This window comes from Lathamus discolor, chromosome 2 (genome assembly GCF_037157495.1).
Source record: "Lathamus discolor isolate bLatDis1 chromosome 2, bLatDis1.hap1, whole genome shotgun sequence".
NCBI lineage: Eukaryota > Metazoa > Chordata > Aves > Psittaciformes > Psittacidae > Lathamus > Lathamus discolor.
Window position 1 is genome coordinate 133,728,283 of NC_088885.1, and position 19,037 is coordinate 133,747,319.

Genomic DNA, 19,037 nt, shown 5'->3' on the forward strand with positions numbered 1-19,037 from the left:
AAAACATTCCACATTTTTCCTAAACCTAAATATATGTCAAACATTCAACAGTACAATGTCTGAATGAACACAAAAGTTCCTAACAAGAATTCAATGTTTTTCAAGATAAACATGTTTTCATACCACAACTTGCATTTGGACATTAACTTTTCTCTCAGAGATTCTAATAGAACAATCAACTGAACATATTTCTAAAGTAATGTAAAATTAGAAAACAAAATTATGTACCTTTAGGGACAGGGAAGCATGGAAATAGTTCTGTCAGCTGAAAGTTCATGCCATTTATTTATTTTGTTTATACCAAAATCTTTTCTTACCGTCATGATTAGGATTTCCCAAAGTCCATGGCTCATCTGAGTCAAAATGAGTGTCTCCCCCAATTCCTGGCCCAGGGAAATAGGCATGAGCCAAAAATCCTCCTTCCCCATCAAAGGGAGAACTGTCTCCATGAAAACCTGATGCAAAAATGATTGTAATATCCACATCCCTCTTGCCGTTTTCTAATTCAATATAAGGAACTTCTTCAAATGTTAGAGGAGTTACATTCTGCCACACATCGAAGGCACGGCGAATGGCTTTACGAGTTTCAGCATCACCTACTTTTGGAGTGACGTTCTTTATGCTGAAAGAAACAAAAAACACATTAAATTTGACAGACTGGTAAGTGACACTGCTTATATCTATTTTCCCCTAATTATTAAAAGTACTGTGCTTTTAATAAAAAAATACTATTCTGTCATTGTATCCTCTGAGAATAGTATTTTTAATGAAGCCAGTGTAAAATTATTGTGTCGATCTGTGTAGCCCTTTATGCTAAAACTTCTTACGTGTTAGGTTACTCTCAGTAGCACAAAAATCTTATTTTTAGAAGATTAAAAATATTTTAGAATGAAAAATTCTTAACAGTGGGATAACCAGATTAATCAACCACTGACTGTTTACGTCCTGGAGCACAATTAGAATCCATCACAGCTAAAGAACAGCATGTCATTTCTGATCAAAAGAAAAATGTTTCCAGTTAAATGAAATTTTAACTTCTCAATGAGTCCATTAACAATAGCAGAGCTCCATACTGTGACCACCAGCCAGTATTCACAAAGCCTTAAAACCAGTTCTTGTTGCTTTTGTGACTGGAGAGAATTCCTTATCAGAAACAAAGCCTTTTAATTTCAATACAAGCTAAGATGCCCTTTTATGATCTGATTACTTCCACGAATCTTGCCTAAAATTGTAGAATTAATCAGAGAAATAATTTTACAGAACACAATTATCTACTAATTCAGAAACATATATTTAAACAGAAATTTCAGTCTCCACTACCTCTTCAAATGACACACATAAGAGAAAGGCAAAAAAAAAAAATCAGAATTACAGTTTAATTCAGAATAACAGTTAGTAATAGATTATAGTGGAATCATCATTAAAAAAACCTTATTTTTTTATTATTGAATTCAAGAAAATAATGACAATAATCAATTTTAGACCTATCCAATTTCTTCTGTCATTTTTACTCAATTAGTATGACCAGAAAAATCTCTGTTAGCGTTGTGTCTGTTCTCAAACTGCTGCAGTCAGATGGTCTTTGTTCACTTGATATGTGCTTGACAGAATGTCCAGCATAAATTTCAGAAATGACATCGTTCTAGAGTATATGTAAGATTCATGCAACTTATCACAGCATGACATGTTAGTGGAGAATGAAAATATTTTCAGGAATAAATGTGGAATGATTCATCCATTTAGTGCATTAAATGTGCTTGATTATATAGTATTGTTAGTTAATGTAAGTGGAAATAAATCCTTCAAATCTAATTTTATAGATTTGCCTTCATGTATATTTTGTTCACAGGTTCCTGTAGGAAACATAAAGTTGCCTCTTTTGACTTCCACTCAAAAATATTCTTGTACTGAGTCGAATAATGCCATTTAAGCAAGGCATTATACTTTTTTAGCTAGTATGTATGTTCCAAAAAGATAACAAAACAGATTAGAAGATAGCATACTGTAGAGAATCTACTCATTCCCTTGATCTTTTGTTCCAAAGATGATTTAACCAGTCATTACATACTTGTGTCTATTCCCTTAATTATCAGGCTGTTAACACTGGTTCTTATTCTGCCTTTCTCTCTCACATACAGGAGCTTGAAGAATATTTTTCCCTGAAAAAAAGACATTTAAAAGACATTTCTGCATTGCGAAGTCATAACCTTTTTGTTGTCTCTTTGAAATTAAAAGTTTGACCTCATTAAATCTATTATAAGACACTTTGCCCATCCTATTCAACATTTTCTTCAATTTTCATTGAACTTACTCCAATTTTGCAATGTTCTTTAAAACTGACTCTGTCAGAACTACAAAGTACTGCTGTACTGATCTTGCAGTCAGAGAGAAAAATTCCTCCAATCTGTAGGCATAGCCTTACCTTATATGATGAAAATATCATGTGATTCAAACTGCTTTGTATGATGCTCTTCATAGCTATGTACTCATCACTAATTTTGTGACTGATGTTGTATTGATTTTCAGGTGTTTAAAAAAAATATCAGATGCTCTGGACCTACCACCAGTGCCTGCAGAAACCCTCTCTGAATGCCCCTCCTTTGTGAAATACTTTTTTGAGATGTTTCAGTTAGCAGGTTCATAAATTACTCACCCTGTGCCCCTTGACAGTGTACAGTATTTTACAATCAGAGTGTCATGTGCAACCAAATCAAAACACCTCGCAAAGGCATACTTACACTGCCACTATCGGAAACCTGACAACAGTTAACCTGTGTTGCTATGCTAAGAATACCACCTACAATGCTGAGGAATTTGCTTTTAATCAATCCTGCAGTGTGCTCTCTAAAGCACGTAAGTTGTCTCAAGCGCAGTTCATAGAATCATAGAACGATTTGTGTTGGAAGGGACATTAAAGATAATTTCATTTCAACTCCACCTCCTGCCACAGGCAGGGACACCTTCCACTAGACCAGGTTGCTACTGGGGCACCCACAGCTTCTCTGGGCAACTCGTGTCAGTGTCTCACCACCCTCATAGTAAAGAATCTTTTCCTAATGTCACCTAAATCTACCTTCTCTCAGTGCAAAACCATTCCCTCTTGACATATTGCTACATGAGCCTCTGTTATTCACTACATATAATGAATACAGCAAATGAATCAACAGGCTTTCATAGAAAATAGAGTATAACTGGCATTTTGACATAGAAGTTTATCTGAAAGATAAAGGTTTATTTTATTGGTTTGTATTTAGGAATCATAGTAAGGGATCAAAGTCACACATTTGGGTTTACACAAAGAGAGCAAAAGGATGGTTTTATGCTAGTATATGTGATATGAGGAAATGGATAAAACAGATTGGAATTTTGTATGGGTGGTAAGTTGATTAATTATTTGGTCTAAAAGGGTTTTGAGTCACATTTTAAACCTTATCACTTCACATTTTCTTGCTTTTCCAGGGCACAGAATTAGGTTTTAGTCATTGATTACAAATGAAAAATTGAGCCATTGTGCTAGTTTCACACACATTAACTAGGGGTGTTTAATTATGATGGAAGACTTTTTCTAGAGGGTTCAAGCTGTTGAATAACTTTTAAAATAGTATCCTATTTGCAACGAATCTCAAGATTCATTGCAAAGAAGAAAGATTTTTCAAAGCAACAGTCTGTACAGATTTGTGGCTTCCAAAACAAACTCCCAGAGAGGGCAAGATTACACTGAAAAACATAGCCCTAAAAGAAATAAAATAAATCAGTAGTCATTCCAATATAAGAGCATTTCCAGAAAATGATTGTTCATTTTAATGTGTTTAACACAACACATGTTCAAACTTAAAATGGCAAATTCCAACAGTGTGTGTAACACAAATGTTGCAGGTGACTAGGTGGGAACTTTGTTTAAATAATTCACCCATGTAGACATATGAAATCTAAGTTATTTCATATTTCTTTCATGATGTGGATGATATAACCTCCAAAGGAAAGTACAGTAAGAAGATGAATCCTTACAGACAATCTATCAACCACCAAAGATTCTAGGACCCATCTCTTAAAAGTCTTCAGTTTAGACATATCACCGCAATAGCAAAGTTTTCCATGAACACTTTTCCTGTTACATTTGGCTCGACATCTTAAAGCCAACAGTCACATGAAATAGTGGTAACCGTCACTGGTAACAAAAAAAGAGGAAATCAGTATCTTATGCTCAACATGTACAGGTAATGGAGCTCAAATCTAGAATCATAGAATAGTTAAGGGTGGAAAGGACCTCAAGGTCCAACCCCCTGCCATGGGCAGGGACACCTCACACTAAACTATGCCACCCAAGGCCTCGTCCAACCTGGCCTTGAACACTGCCAGGGATGGAGCATTCACAACCTCCCTGGGCAACCTGTTCCAGTGTCTCACCACCCTCTCAGGAAAGAACTTCCTCCTTATATCCAATCTAAAGTTCCCCTGTTTAAGTTTGAACCCATTACCCCTTGTCCTGTCACTACAGTCCCTAATGAAGAGTCCCTCCCCAGTATCCCTATAGGCCCTCTTCAGGTACTGGAAGGCTGCTATGAGGTCTCCACAGAAAACATGGTCAATAGAGAGAAAGACCCAATGCTGACCTTGACTAAATCAGCAGTGATTCAGCATTCTAGTAAACAAAGATAAAACACTTCAGTGCAAATTTTTTACGAACTAGTAATCTGAGTGATGCTTTGTGTCAATTTTGAAAACCGTTGTTCATAGACAAACACAGACATGAATCAATTGAATACAGTATTTTGTGGCTATTTTTGACATTCCATGCGAACATGGTTTTCAACCTTATAGTTGTTTTAGGACTTACAGCTTTACATCCATGTCTCTCACAAGAAGAACAAGATTTCACCAGTGATACGCTCTTTTCACACTGATTTACTATTTCTACAGATTCCTGAGGAGTTCTGTTCTGGAGACTGTTATTCTGAAATTCTGAGTCCTACTGGTTTTATAAAAATTTCACGTTTTCCTTCCGCTCCCCCTCCTTCACCAAAATATCCTCAAAAAAAATATCCCTGTTTCAGTGACACATTTTTGGCTGCAACAGCTTCAGGAGCCTTTCAAGGCTGTTAGGATATACCTCACTTGGCTGTGTAAAATCAGTCATCTGAAATTTAAATACAGTACATTAAGTAGCACATATTTGCCATTAAATTTCACTGTTTCCTTTTTTTCCTTCCTGAGCTGTCAGTAGAACAGCTCGTTATATTTTTCACATAAATTGCTACAATTCTGTATAGAAAACTAAACCTTCAGAGCTGAGCTAGACCCAAGAAGTGGTTCGTAAAAGACTAGACAAAGCTGGAAATCCATAAAGCTTATTATTACTGTTTAGCTTAGCAGTAATTGCCTCCACAAGAGTTTTAATAACTCAGTGACAGACTACTTTATGGCCTGCAGACTTTGATACTTCTAGTCTCCACCGTATATAATTAATACTTTTAAAAATTGTTTCTATGCTCATTTCTGCATTAAATCCAGAGTACAAGATTAACAATATCTTTCTGTCCTGTTGTGCTGGTTTAACTGGATAGTAATGAGCAGTTTTAGAATCACTAAGTAATGATAACGATGCAAGATGATATTTTAGTTGTTTTAGGACATATATATGTATATAACCATTAAACATAAATGGGGAAAATATTTCTTTAACACCGTTTCTCTCAAACATTCCAGGATTTTCTTGGAGCAAAGTCATAAATTGGAAATCCCATTCTAAAGAAATAAAGTACACAGAAGATAAAAGAGCAGGAAATTCAACTGAGTAGGTAGAAAGATGCCATCACTAACCTGCTTGAAGTAGTTCACTTATAGATCTGTATTAGATATGAAACAGTCAAGATAAAATTAGTTGAAACACAGCTTAAGTTTGAATAATTTGTTGAAACTACCTTCTCATTTCCATTGCTGTAAATCAAACCTAAACTGGATGAAAGCTTTTTTTTTATTTTTTATTTTTTTTAACCCCAGTGTTACTTTTATTGAAAATAATAGTTTACCTCTGGCCAAAGCTATGTTTCATTTTGCACCATCATTTTTCCAGAGATACTTTCCATCAAGTTGCTTCATTAATCTCTCACTGATGTGGGTTTTCTTAGCTTCAACTTCTTTCCAGTCTCACTTTGCTAACTCTTTGTAGCTACAACCTAAGAATGTTTCTCAGGTAAAATGTGATCTTGGTTCATAAAGCTCCTGCTCCAGATGATTAAACTCAAGTCAGAACTATTGCTTTTGATTTTCTTGTTCTGCGGCCACATTAAAAGTCAACCTACTGCTGCCATTTAGAAAGAATTCATAATTCTCTTGCCTCTTTAGTTTCATGGATAATAGTCTTCCCATGATTCATTAAAAGGAGATGAAAAGTGACAAAAGCTGAGCTATACAAGATACAAAACCTAGATTAGCAAAGTACCTGACAGAAAAAGTTTTTATAGGAAAGATTTTCTAAGTATCCCATGTCATAATTTACTACTTTGTAATTTAAAATTAACAAAATGCAAAATAAACATTTACATTTACAGCATATTGATATAAAATATTTCATTATTTCAGGATTGCTGAAGTAGGCAAATACTAAAGAAATGAGAATGGGTATTCTATAATATTCAATTTTTTATGAAAAAACACTAAAAATACATATAATGAAGAGCATTATTTTGTGGAAGAGCACAGCCATTTGGCTTAACTGATTGTTATGTAGGAATCCTCTCTCACAATGACAGTTATATAGACTTTTTTCATTGCATAAATTTGAGAATCACCACAGTGTAATTTAATCTCCTTTTATTAAGTATATTTTACATGTTCTCCCTCTTTCTGTTCAGAGGTTAGAAATGTTAAGGTATATATTACTACTAATATATTTCTTTAAACAAAGGGGAGGTATTACTTTCATTAAGTTTGACTTTGGGAAAGCACCAAGCTTTAACAGAGAGATAAATATGCTTAAATCAACACTCAGCATTTGAAGCATTTCATTTTATTCAGATTCCTAAACAGTGCCTAAAATTACACTAGCAGATATCACACAGAGGAAACTTTCCTGTGTATCCTTAGGGTCACTAGAATTTCATCATTTATGGTATTTCTGACTGGCAGGAGATGCAGTTATAATGACTTAAGAGTGTTAATAGAGCCTTAATTAACATCTTCTTCTGCATCCATGCTTACTACAAGAGCTAATGCTTAGTGTCAGGAATCCCTGTCCCATTAGTCCTTAAAGATTGAAGCCCTATGGTAGTCAAACAGCTTATGAGAACTTTATTGTAGAAAACAAGTAATGTGTCTTGTTCAAATTACCATTTTTCTAGATTTGCAGCTGTAAACCATCAGAGTTCCAGCAAAACATGTAAGTATGAATGCAAAGTACTCATGGGTGGGTCATTTTGAAAACATCTGTTATTAGAGAACCCTGAAAACTTGTTCACCACGTCACTCAGAATACTTTCCACATCTGGAGGTATCAATTCTCAATATAAATCTGCACATATTTTACATAATAATGTGTGTTCTGTGCTATAAAGGAGCTAAGAACTTCAAAATTTCTAATTATTTAAATGGTAAGGTAGGATTCTAAAGCACATAGTTAGGCATTTCCATTTGTAGGTCTTGTAGGCTGTGCATGTACATAGGGAAAACCATATATTAAAGTGCAGCCCAAACCTGTAAATGCTTCTGGCATGTTTCAAAATATATTAGTCAGGTACAAATGAACCAAAACATAGAATATTACTATCATATAAAGATTTTAGACATTTCTGCTATTCACAAAATTATTCAAGTAAGGATGTTCTCAGCATCAATGAGAAAAAACAGATAATCATTATTTCCATTTAATTCTTGCTTTTCATTTTTAGTGAAAAGACAATCCTCATGTCTTCATGCTGAAATAGTATAGCCATATATTTAAAAAAATAATTCAGTGTGAATGTCATCATAATGCAAAGTTTGTGTTATCATTTCAGTTTGGACACAGAGTTGACCTTTTTTGATTCATGAGGAAAGTATTTTCTAAATAGTCCTCTGTAGCTGTACACTAAAATTTTTACTTTATTAAAAGAATCTTGTTAATACTTTGAATCAACAGTGTTCTGTATGTTTTTTCTTAATTCAGTATTTTCTAACTTTTCAGTGTAGTTTTTAAACATCTAAGAAAAATTCTCTTTCCATATTCCACACAATACGGATCATTCGGATCATAGAAATAATATAGTTTATTGTTAAGAAGACAGAGAGGATTTTTAATTGCATACTGAAGCTCCCAGCTAGCACTAATTCATTTAACTGGACAGCAAAAAGTTAGATATGTCCAAACCATTCATCTTCTGTAGGTTTTTGGAGAGCTGAAATCCAGGATGCATCCAACTTGTTGAGAAGGAAAAAAACATTAATCTATGGCTTGACCCAATTGTCCTGGGTTTAGCAGTAGCAGTCAGTTTTTCTCCTTCTTAGTAGCTGGTGCAGTGCTGTGTTTTTGACTTTCAGCCTGGGAACAGAGCTGATAACACCGATGTTTTTAGTTGTTGCCAAGTAATGTTTACCCTGACTCTGCTTCCTCCCACCTTTCACAGAATCACAGAATCACAGAATCACAGAATCCCAAGGGTTGGAAGGGACCTAAAAAGATCATCTAGTCCAACCCCCCTGCAAGAGCAGGGTAACCTACAGTACATCACACAGGAACTTGTCCAGGCGGGCCTTGAATATCTCCAGTGTAGGAGACTCCACAACCCCCCTGGGCAACCTGTTCCAGTGCTCTGTCACTCTTACAGTAAAGAAGTTCTTCCTGATGTTAACGTCTTTCCCTCCTCCCTGGCAGAGCATGAGGCTCAGAAAGTCCTTGGTCACACTAAAATATTTGTGTTATACCTTAGTATAAAGATGATTGTATTATACTTTAGTATAAAGATTAAATTATTTCTAGTTGGTTTGGGATGAAACTATTTTTCATCCACAGCTAAATTACCTCCTGCAATTAAGTTATTACATATTGCTGAATCATCAAATTAGGGTTTTTTTCTTCCTCAAAATAGCAAAAATAAAGCTGAATAGCTTTTAATACTTTAATTTATTTTTGTTTTGTTTTATTTTATTTTACATTTTTGTAAGTTCTACATAATGCCTGTAATTCAAGACAAAACTTGGCTTTTATAGAGCATTCTCCAGTATTATTCACAAAAGTGTTCTTCAGACTGAATAATCTGATCAATTGACCAATGACTGGCTGCTGGAGTTAAAATTATCAACAGTATGCCCAGAATTCTGATGAAGAAGACTTTATATTCAATAATTCTTTGTCTAAAAAGAACATATAAACATTTATGTTCTATTTTTACAAAGCTCATTGCTTTATTATTCACAGATATTTTGTGTAACTTGCTGCAGTGTAAAACACTAAGGAAGAAGACAGACTATATCAGTAAGATCTTTGTAGTTTGTTCTATAATATGGCTGTAACTCATATATCCTAGATGCTCTTGTTCACTCCTATACTCTTCTGGCTGGTATAAACACTTTCTGCTTCTCCCTTTGTAAAAGTCATGTTAGTATATAACATTAGTACTAATAATGTTTACAAAGTATGCCAGCAAGAACTATACCAGGCAGAGAAGACACAGTAAGTGATATTGCTGTGTAACTTCATTAGAAACAGACATTCTAACCAACACCCTATTCACCAGTTCAAATAAGCAGAAGGCTGCATTCCTTGAGGGAAAGTATAATCAATGAAGCACAATGCCCATGCCATGATGATGTTCCAAAACTAGAACTCTGAATTTTGATGCTGTCTGCACACAAATGCAGTTTTATAAAGGTAATTATCACATAAGCCCAAAATGTAGTATATGGCCAGAAAGGACATAATTACTGTGAATTAAAATAGTAAGACACTTTGGAGCTCCATCTTGAAACTCTGGGAAGCTATTTCAGCTTGAAAAACTAAAAATATGAAAATGTAGAAAAAACATTATATGTGACATGCTAAGAGGAAATATATTCTGAACAACGTTAACTAATTTAAATGTAGTAGGTGTCAGGAGCACTTTGGGGAAAAAATAAGTGGTGGATAAAAAAAGGCTAGAGTAAAAACACAAGTAGGCACAGTTTAAAATGCATTTATATGTGATCTCAATTATATTTTTCCATTAAAAATGTCTTGGTGCTTTGCCTGAAATTATAATTATTTCATTTAAATAGAGTATGTGAGGATATACTCCAAGACTAAGTAGCCATTCAGATAGTAAATGGTTAATAGTAAATGTAGATTTTGGTCTCTTTCAGTGGACTCCCCTCAGCACAGGAACTGCCCCTACTTGACAGTGGTGCATACAAAGAAGTGCTCCACATCTGCAGATTTCACAGAGTCCAAAAAAGAGTTTATACATTTACAGTATTGCATTAAATATTTTCTTGAAGTAAGCAACAAAGAAGCAAATTTGAAAAGCTTGCATTGCATTTAATACAATCAAAATTCTTGGCAAAACAAAACAAAACCAAACCAAAAACACACATGCAAAAATAAAAATAAACAAAAAAAAAACCAACCAAAAAATAAAAACAAATAAAAAAAACCCAACCAAACAAAAAAACCCAAAAAAACCCAAACCCAAATATTTTAGGAAAGCCCATTAAGTGCTGTTAAGGTCCAATTTCTGCTCATGTGTTGGTTTCTTTTCAACATAATGGATATGTCCACATAACACATTTTTTTGCCCTTCCTGTTCAGAAAAGGTGGTGAGTGAAGTCCCATGATAACGCATGAAAGATGGATGGCATTCTTTTTATTGCTTATTCTGTGTTTCTGTTAGGGCAGGGGATATGGCTTAGATTTGGGGGTGGTTTTGTGGGGGTTTTGGCTGTGCTTTTGGTTCCAGAAAAGTGGAAGAAGCAGCAGACATTGAAATGAGTGAGAAATCATTTTTTTCTTTGGAGGAATTACTAATCTTGCTTAGTGGACACACTTCAGACTACAAACTTCTGGACAGGAAGACACAGAATGAAGCTGGAAACCTGCAGATTATAAAGAGACTGAGAGTCACAATGAGAAAATGTAAGCAGAAAACTGATACTAGAGATATGATCAAAATTTTAGGGAATAAAGCAACTTAATAATCATTCAGTTAAGTGGTATTAAGCCTGTAAGCAGGGAATTGCTGGGAAGAACAAAGCAGGTAACAAGAAGTGTGTAAAGATTTTTTTTTGTTACTGTTGTCCTTATTTGCTTTGTTTTTGTGTTTGTTTTTTTAATTCAGAAAGATTAATATTTTATTTGTTAATCTAATAACATTTGTGTTTTCTACTTTAAATACTTTTTGGATTGCAATTCACTTCAAAAAATATTACAGGTTTATTAACTTCAAAGATCTGGTTGACTGGAGGACTTGTCAAAGTGAGAGAGTAGACATTTTACAAGATAGAAGGCAGGAGGTAAAGAATTGCTATAAATTCTTGTAGTGGTTTAAACCCAACCACAAACCTCATTCACTCACTTCCCCCCCTTCTTGCCCTCCCCCTGCTACTGGAGGGACAGAGAGGAGAATTGAAAAGAATGCAACTCCCACGGGTTGAGGTAAGAACAGCCCAGTAACTAAGGTATAACACAAACCACTACTGCTACCACCAATAATAATAATGCTAAAGGAAATAACAAGGGAAGAGAATACAACACCTCAGTACCAGCCAACAGATAACTCGCCCCACTCCCCCCAGCCGAGCACCGACCGATACCTCGTCCAACCCTGCAGTCCTCCCAGCCCTTCCAGGTAACTCTCGGTTACCTCCTGGGCATGACGTGCTGTGGTATGGAATACCTCTTTGGTCAGTTTGGGTCAGGTGTCCTGTCTCTGCTTCCTCCCAGCCTCCCCTCCTCCCTGGCAGAGCATGAGGCTCAGAAAGTCCTTGGCCAGACCAAACATTCGAGCAGCAACTGAAAACATCGGTGTTATCAGCACTGTTCCCAGGCCAAAAGATCAAAACACAGCACTGTACTAGCTCCTAAGAAGGAGAAAAATGGCTGCTACTGCTGAACCCAGGACAATTCTTCAAAGTGAGAAAGATTACTTGATAGCTTAATACTGGGCACCCTTATTTGTTATTATGATTAATGCCTTGTGTGACAGTACAGAATATATACAAGGGGTGGGATTTAGACACTTGTAAAAGAATCCTATAATGGAATACAAAACAAGGCACTGCACAAATCAGAGTGACAGAAAAATCACACATTTGTAGGTGACCATGTATGCCTTGCCACATTTTGCACACACACACACACACACACACTACATTTAAATTTTAAAATGCAGATAAATGTTAAGTGCTGTAGGTGGACATTCTTATTCTAAGTAACTATGCATTACATTTACACTAACAATAAAGGACTCCAGCCAATATGAGCTAAACATACTAATTTGAAGGCACTCAGTTCTATATAAATTGAAGTTATATCAGTGTGTAATGTCTTAGAATTCTCTAATTCAGACTTAAGCCATAGATAGTATGGACATAGATTACTAATAAAATTATCTCTTCATTGTGGTATGAAGAACAGTCTATATGACTATTAGAGCTTATGAACTTAAAATTCAATAGGTATATAGTTTATGAATAATAGCACCAGTTAATGAATTTGAAAACTATATTATCCCTCAGAACTTTCCCTTGTTAGATAATACAGGAATCCCAAAAAGGCTGCGCAAAGTTTCAAACAGGCTGTATTGGAATCCTTGAAATTATGGACAAATTATGGATTTTATATAATGTATATGACACTTCCTTTGTGCATCAGACCTCTAGCAAGTATACAGATTGCATCTACTTTGCAAGATCAGTTTTGACAGTAGGCAACATACTGTGCTAACTACATACCAGACTCAAGAGTTACACTGAAGTACACTCGGGACATACCCCTATGCCCATCATCATGTCAGCAGGAAATGGTTGGGTCACTGACTCACCAAATTATAATCAAATTCATTTGTACTTAGAAGAGACCTGTACACACCTATATTTTGCAGAGGCCAAATCCTTTCAGTAACTTGTTTTACATACTGAAATTAGAGATCTGAGTTTAATTACAGTGGTCCTAGTTTCAGAGCAACACGCCCTGAGAAGTTTTCAAGAGGTTTGTAAGGTAATATTGGGTGTTAAATCAATATTGAAAGCTTCAGAGAAATTACCAGTTACTAAATGCATGCAACTTTAATGCACAAAAATAATTTGGTTCTTGTGCAGCACATACATACTTATCCGAGAGGCATCCGAATCAGCATTTTATGTCACATTTTAATCACAAACTCCTCAAAATACTGAAAAGTATTTCAGAAATTAGTATATACTTTAAATTAAAAAATCAGCACTACTAGTGGCATTTATATATTTATATGAATATATTTGGTACCTGTAAGTGATATGTTTGTGTTGCCACTTCTGCCCTGTTAACGCATAGCGTTTCCGACGAATGTTAAATTTGGAGCTACCTCTTGTTTGGTCGGGCACACCACATCGAGGCTTCTTCATCCAGCTACAAGAAACAGAACCACATAGTTAAAGCAACATGAAAGACAAATCATAACCACTGAATCTAATTAATAAAAAGTCTGTAATTTTTTAAGTTACAATTTTATCAATTTTGTGTCTACATGCTACAATGACTAACAAAAGGAACGGTTATCTTGTTATCAGATGTATAGTTCATAGAACTTCCCTGTATCACATGACCTTCAGAAAGCAATTTCTTTGCTGCTATTTTTCCTACTTTTCTTTTGCTATAACTTCTGAACAAAGACTTCACAACTGGATGAGTATTTCACAGCAATAATTTATACTGATTCATTCAAGGCAATTTTAATCTATATTACTAGCTTGCTTCCTGAAGGTGAAGATAAAGCATATATACAAAGATTAGTCAAAGCACTAGTTCCTAAAATAATTTCTGTGTTCTCTAATCTTTCTTTTTTGTCAGTATATTTAAATAAGTTTTGAATTCTTTTAATCAGACAGCCCAGTCAGCTGCCAGAATTTCATTTTTTTAATTCAAGATACTGAAACTACTACTTCTGTGATACTATTAAGTTCTTCTTTTACACTTTTCACACGAGTAGTATCTAATTGCAGCTGTAAGCAGTTAGTGGGGATATTTAACTCAACAATTCTGCTTAGGTATATTTAAAACAAAATCAGGCTGAAAAAAGCTTTAAATTGCAAACAACAAAAATGACCACTGCAGCAGCACCAGGCTTTCCATAGAACTGCCTGATTCTCACAGTGACATTCAATATTTAAAATTTTTCCCAATATTTCAAAAACTTTAAACTTGACAGCATTCCACATGTCAAAATTAGGATGATATAGAATTCAAAAGCATAAGTTCAACAGCAGTATCATTGAACTGTTTCTCACTTGTACAGTAAGGATTATTTAGTTTGAGTAAAACTGAACAAAACTCAGCTGAAGTTATTTTATATGAGCTGAATAGCTGCAGAAGAAATTACCATCAGGAAGACAGTAAGATTAAAGACATTGACTGCATAAGACAAATCTCCTCTTTTACTTTTCCAGTTCATTTGACATTATTTCCATCATGCCAAATAATTACTGATGTAAAAGCTATATTTTTCCAATGGTATTTACCACAAAAGTAGTCATACCCTATATTCAGGCTTGCATGAATGAATTTTTGACCATTAAGATGGCATTTAAGCCTTGTTTCATAAATATACTCACAGCAGCTGTATGTGCGTATGACTGGATGACAGAAAAGTTATTTGGAATGTCAACTCAGAATGTAGACTCCTTTGAAAACATGTGCAGGTAGCAAAAACTCAAAAACACATTCAACCAGCCAACTATATTTCATTTTTTTTCCTGGTATTCTTAGTTCAATATATGCAAAATGAAGAAAACCATCTTGTTTTGTCCAAATGAAAAAAAAATAGAGTATTTACAGTACAAAGGAAGAGTGTGTGTGTGTATAAAAAACTACACAATACAAGGAATTATAGAATTATAGAATGGTTTGGGCTGGAAGGGATCTTAAAGCTCATCTAGGTCCAACCTCCCTGTCATTGGCAGGAACACCTTCCACTAGACAAGGTGGCTCAAAGCCCTGTCCAACCTGGCCTTGAACACTGCCAGGGATGGGGCAGCCACAGCTTCTCTGGGCAACATATTTCAATGTCTTGCCACCCTCAGAGTGAAGAATTCTTTACTAATATCTAATCTGAATCTACCTTATTTCAGTTTAAAGCCATTACCCCTTGTCCTATCCTTACATGCCCTTGTAAAATGAAATAATTGATTTTTCAGTTCTGTACTCAAAGAATTAGATGTGCATTGTAAGTTTTACACCTACTAATACAAGACAAACTATATTGCATACTGAATAAATTTTCAGAGATGGGATAATCCACAGGAAATCAGCCACACTAATAAATCAGTGTTAAGAGGTTTAACAGTACAGCCAGACTTACACCACTTCATATATGCTGCAGTCATGGATGTTTGCTGTAGCAAAGTATTGCTTAAGTGTATAAGTAGGAGTTAAGCTCACCAGCTTGTGGGAAACCACAAAATTTTAGTGATAGTACCAAGATGGCAGTACACCCCATTTGCACTGATAAAGACTGATGGAGGTGTCTGTAAAAACTTTCATGGGTGACACATCCATCTAGTTAAAAGTGCGGAAGCCAAAATTTACAAATTTGACTGCCTAAAACTGAAGACCTGGAGTTCAGTCTCCTGTTTCAAGTAAGAAATAAGTAACTATTTCTGTAATTTCTGGTCAGAATAATTACAAAGCATGTGTGGCACATAACAGAGCTGGCTATCATTTGTATCTTCATGGAAGACAATCTTGTTTCCCTTGTGTTTGCAAAGACAGTACTGCACAATCTATAGAACTTTACCCCACCAGTATTTGCTGAAACACCCTACAACTTTGCTACAGGTTCCTCTGTTTTTTTTAGAAGAGTCAATTCAACAAAGAGGATGTTAGCAACTTCTGGGATGAAATATTATTGAAAAGTTTAATTTGCTCTAATAAGAAAAGAAACTGAATGAAAGAAGCAGATTTTAGTTATAGACCAAACGGCAGCTCTTTTCTTAGTAAAATGATAGCATATATACACTTCAGCAAATGAGAACAGAATTGGTTCGGACCTCAGAAAACTTTTAGACACGTTGTCAGTAATATTTTTTGCAGTGCATGTTAGATCAGCATGCAGTTACCATGCATTTTAATGATATGGTATATTTAAATTATGCTATTGAAACTGCACACACACATTGAAGAAGACATAAATGTAACAAAAGATCACTGTTCTCACCTTAAAGTGACATCACTAAATCAAAAGAAAGACACAAGGAATAAAGCAAAAGAAAAACAAACTATTATATTTTGCTGGAAACACTGTACAAAAATCATAGAATAATAGAATAGTTAGGGTTGGAAAGCACCTCAAGATCATCTAGTTCCAAACCCCCTGCCATGGACAGGGACACCTCACACTAAACTATGTCACCCAAGGCCTCGTCCAACCTGGCCTTGAACACTGCCAGGGATGGAGCATTCACAACCTCCCTGGGCAACCTGTTCCAGTGCCTCACCACCCTAACAGGAAAGAACTTCCTCCTTGTATCCAATCTAAAGTTCCCCTGTTTAAGTTTTAACCCATTACCCCTTGTCCTGTCACTACAGTCCCTGATGAAGAGTCCCTCCCCAGCATCAATATCGGCCCCCTTCAGGTACTGGAAGGCTGCTATGAGGTCTCCACTCAGCCTTCTCTTCTCCAGGCTGAACAGCCTCAACTTTCTCAGCCTGTCTTCATACGGGAGGCGCTCCAGTCCTCTGATCATCCTCGTGGCCCTCCTCTGGACTTGTTCCAACAGTTCCATGTCTTTTGTATGTTGAGGACACCAGAACTGCACACAATACTCCAGGTGAGGTCTCACAAGAGCAGAGTAGAGGGGCAGGATCACCTCCTTCGAACCGCTGGTCATGCTCCTTTTGATACAGCCCAGGATACGGTTGGCCTTCTGGGCTGCGAGCTCACACTGAAGCCGGCTGATGTTCATTTTCTCATTGACCAGCACCCCCAAGTCTTTCTCCGCAGGGCTGCTCTGAATCTTTTCTCTGGCCAGCCTGTAGCTGTGCCTGGGATTGCTCCAACCCAGGTGTAGGACCTTGCACTTGTCATGGTTGAACTTCATGAGGTTGGCATCAGCCCACCTCACAAGCATGTTGAGGTCCCTCTGGACGGCATCCCTTCCCTCCAGCATATCAACCGGACAACGCAGCTTGGTGTCATTGGCAAACCTGCTGAGGGCGCACTCAATCCCACTGTCCGTGTCAGTGATGAAGATGTTAAACAAGACCGGTCCCAACACCGATCCCTGAGGGACACCATTCATTACAAATGTCAAGGTCTTGTATATATAATGTATCACTTATAGTTGTATTGTTCCAAGGACAATGACTTCAAATCAATTGAACTGCCTCCTCCCATAAAGAAAAGTTTAACTTATTTAGCTTAACTGATGGGAGACCTATTTTAGTAAGAAGGTTTGCTCACTGGCCAACGAGGTGCAGGCAAATATCAATATTCCAAGTTGTGAATTTGAAAGTTAGTCTTCAAAGCTGTCATTGAAATAACCTCTCCAGTTATGTCAAAGGTTCAATAATCTTACAGAAAATAATGTTAGCATAGAATGGTTGAGACTTAGGATTTAATACAAAAAGTCAAGAACAGTAGGTAGCATGGATTCAAAATACAACATTGTGTTAACTTACTAGAACTACTGACAGTCCATATTTAGCAAAACAAAACACAGCCCAAAGTAATGTTATGAAATTCAAGCAGTCACTATTTGTTCCTGCATTGATTTTGAAGTGCTATGTACCTATCAAGAACATTATGCTTGATTCCTGATTTGTTTGGATGGGCAAGGGATGTTCCATGTTGTTGTGCTGTCTGGCCCACTAATGTTCTTACTGTTCTTACATGAAGACTGGGACTGTGGTTCACACACAGTGTAAATCCCAACGTAAATCAAACAGAAGCCCTTGTACAGGTTGTTCACTAGCTTTCAGGAAATTACCTTCATGTAAAATTTAAGGGAAAATGCAATTTGCAGCTGAAGAGCTGGACTACCACTAGATCTATCACTTAGATCTTAGCTGAGCTAAGTTTAGCAGTGAGAATTTTAGAGAAATTATTACATGCTTAGTACCAAGTTCAGTATTTTCCAGCACAGAAATCAAGCAAAATGTTAACAACTTCTGGCACATACATTTTCTTCTTTTTTTAATTTGTTGTTTTGTTGGTTTTTTTTTAAGTGAAGTTGTTCTCAAAATGACTTGAAGACTTCTGTCCATGGTAATAATTAATGCTCATGATATTTGGTTATATTTAGTGTGTAATACGGTCTTCCATCTGTGGGGGAATTGACAAATAAAACACTAATACCCATTTTCTTCCAAATATAGCTGCTTTTAACAACATGATCAAAGTCTTCCATGTTCTTGATTGCTTGCTCAAACTCAATCTTTTTTTTTTAATACTTGGTTTTCATTTTTAAAAGGGTGAATATGGGTAATGAATTTGCCTGTCTTGCATCTGTTTGTTTCTGAACTTGTAGAAATCTTTTATGCATCAGCCCCTCGAAATTAATATTTTATCAGTACTCATTAAGGGGGCTTAAATGTGACTAATGTAATCTATCTGTAGAGTACGTCACATCAAGTTCCGCTCTTAGCTCCATTAGTGTGAATCTTGAGGAGCTATATATGTCAAGAGAATTAAAACAATTTAGACTCAAAGAAAATCTGAGAAGATTAAAATAAAAATAGACAGCAAAACCGTTCTTCTAGTAGAGCAAGAGCTAAAACTGAACTTCTCAGAGAGAAGAACCTCTGGCTGTCTCCTCACTTTCTTAAGCGTTCAGGAAAAAGTTTTGCTGTAACACGGAATCAAAACACTCAAAGACCCTGTCTTTGGTTAAATGGTTCC

The 19,037-nt window shown here is 35.9% G+C and overlaps 1 protein-coding gene across 1 annotated transcript in view; it reads right to left on the minus strand.

Annotated features, from left to right (window-relative positions):
- The window catches only part of MMP16 (matrix metallopeptidase 16), a 193,736-nt gene that overhangs the window by 80,949 nt on the left and 93,750 nt on the right, over positions 1-19,037 (minus strand). The window contains exons 3-4 of the mRNA XM_065668539.1: positions 13,430-13,552; positions 318-622 (exon numbers count right to left, since the gene is read on the minus strand). Coding sequence (XP_065524611.1) covers positions 318-622; positions 13,430-13,552 — 428 coding nt within the window. The remainder of the gene's footprint in view (positions 1-317; positions 623-13,429; positions 13,553-19,037) is intronic.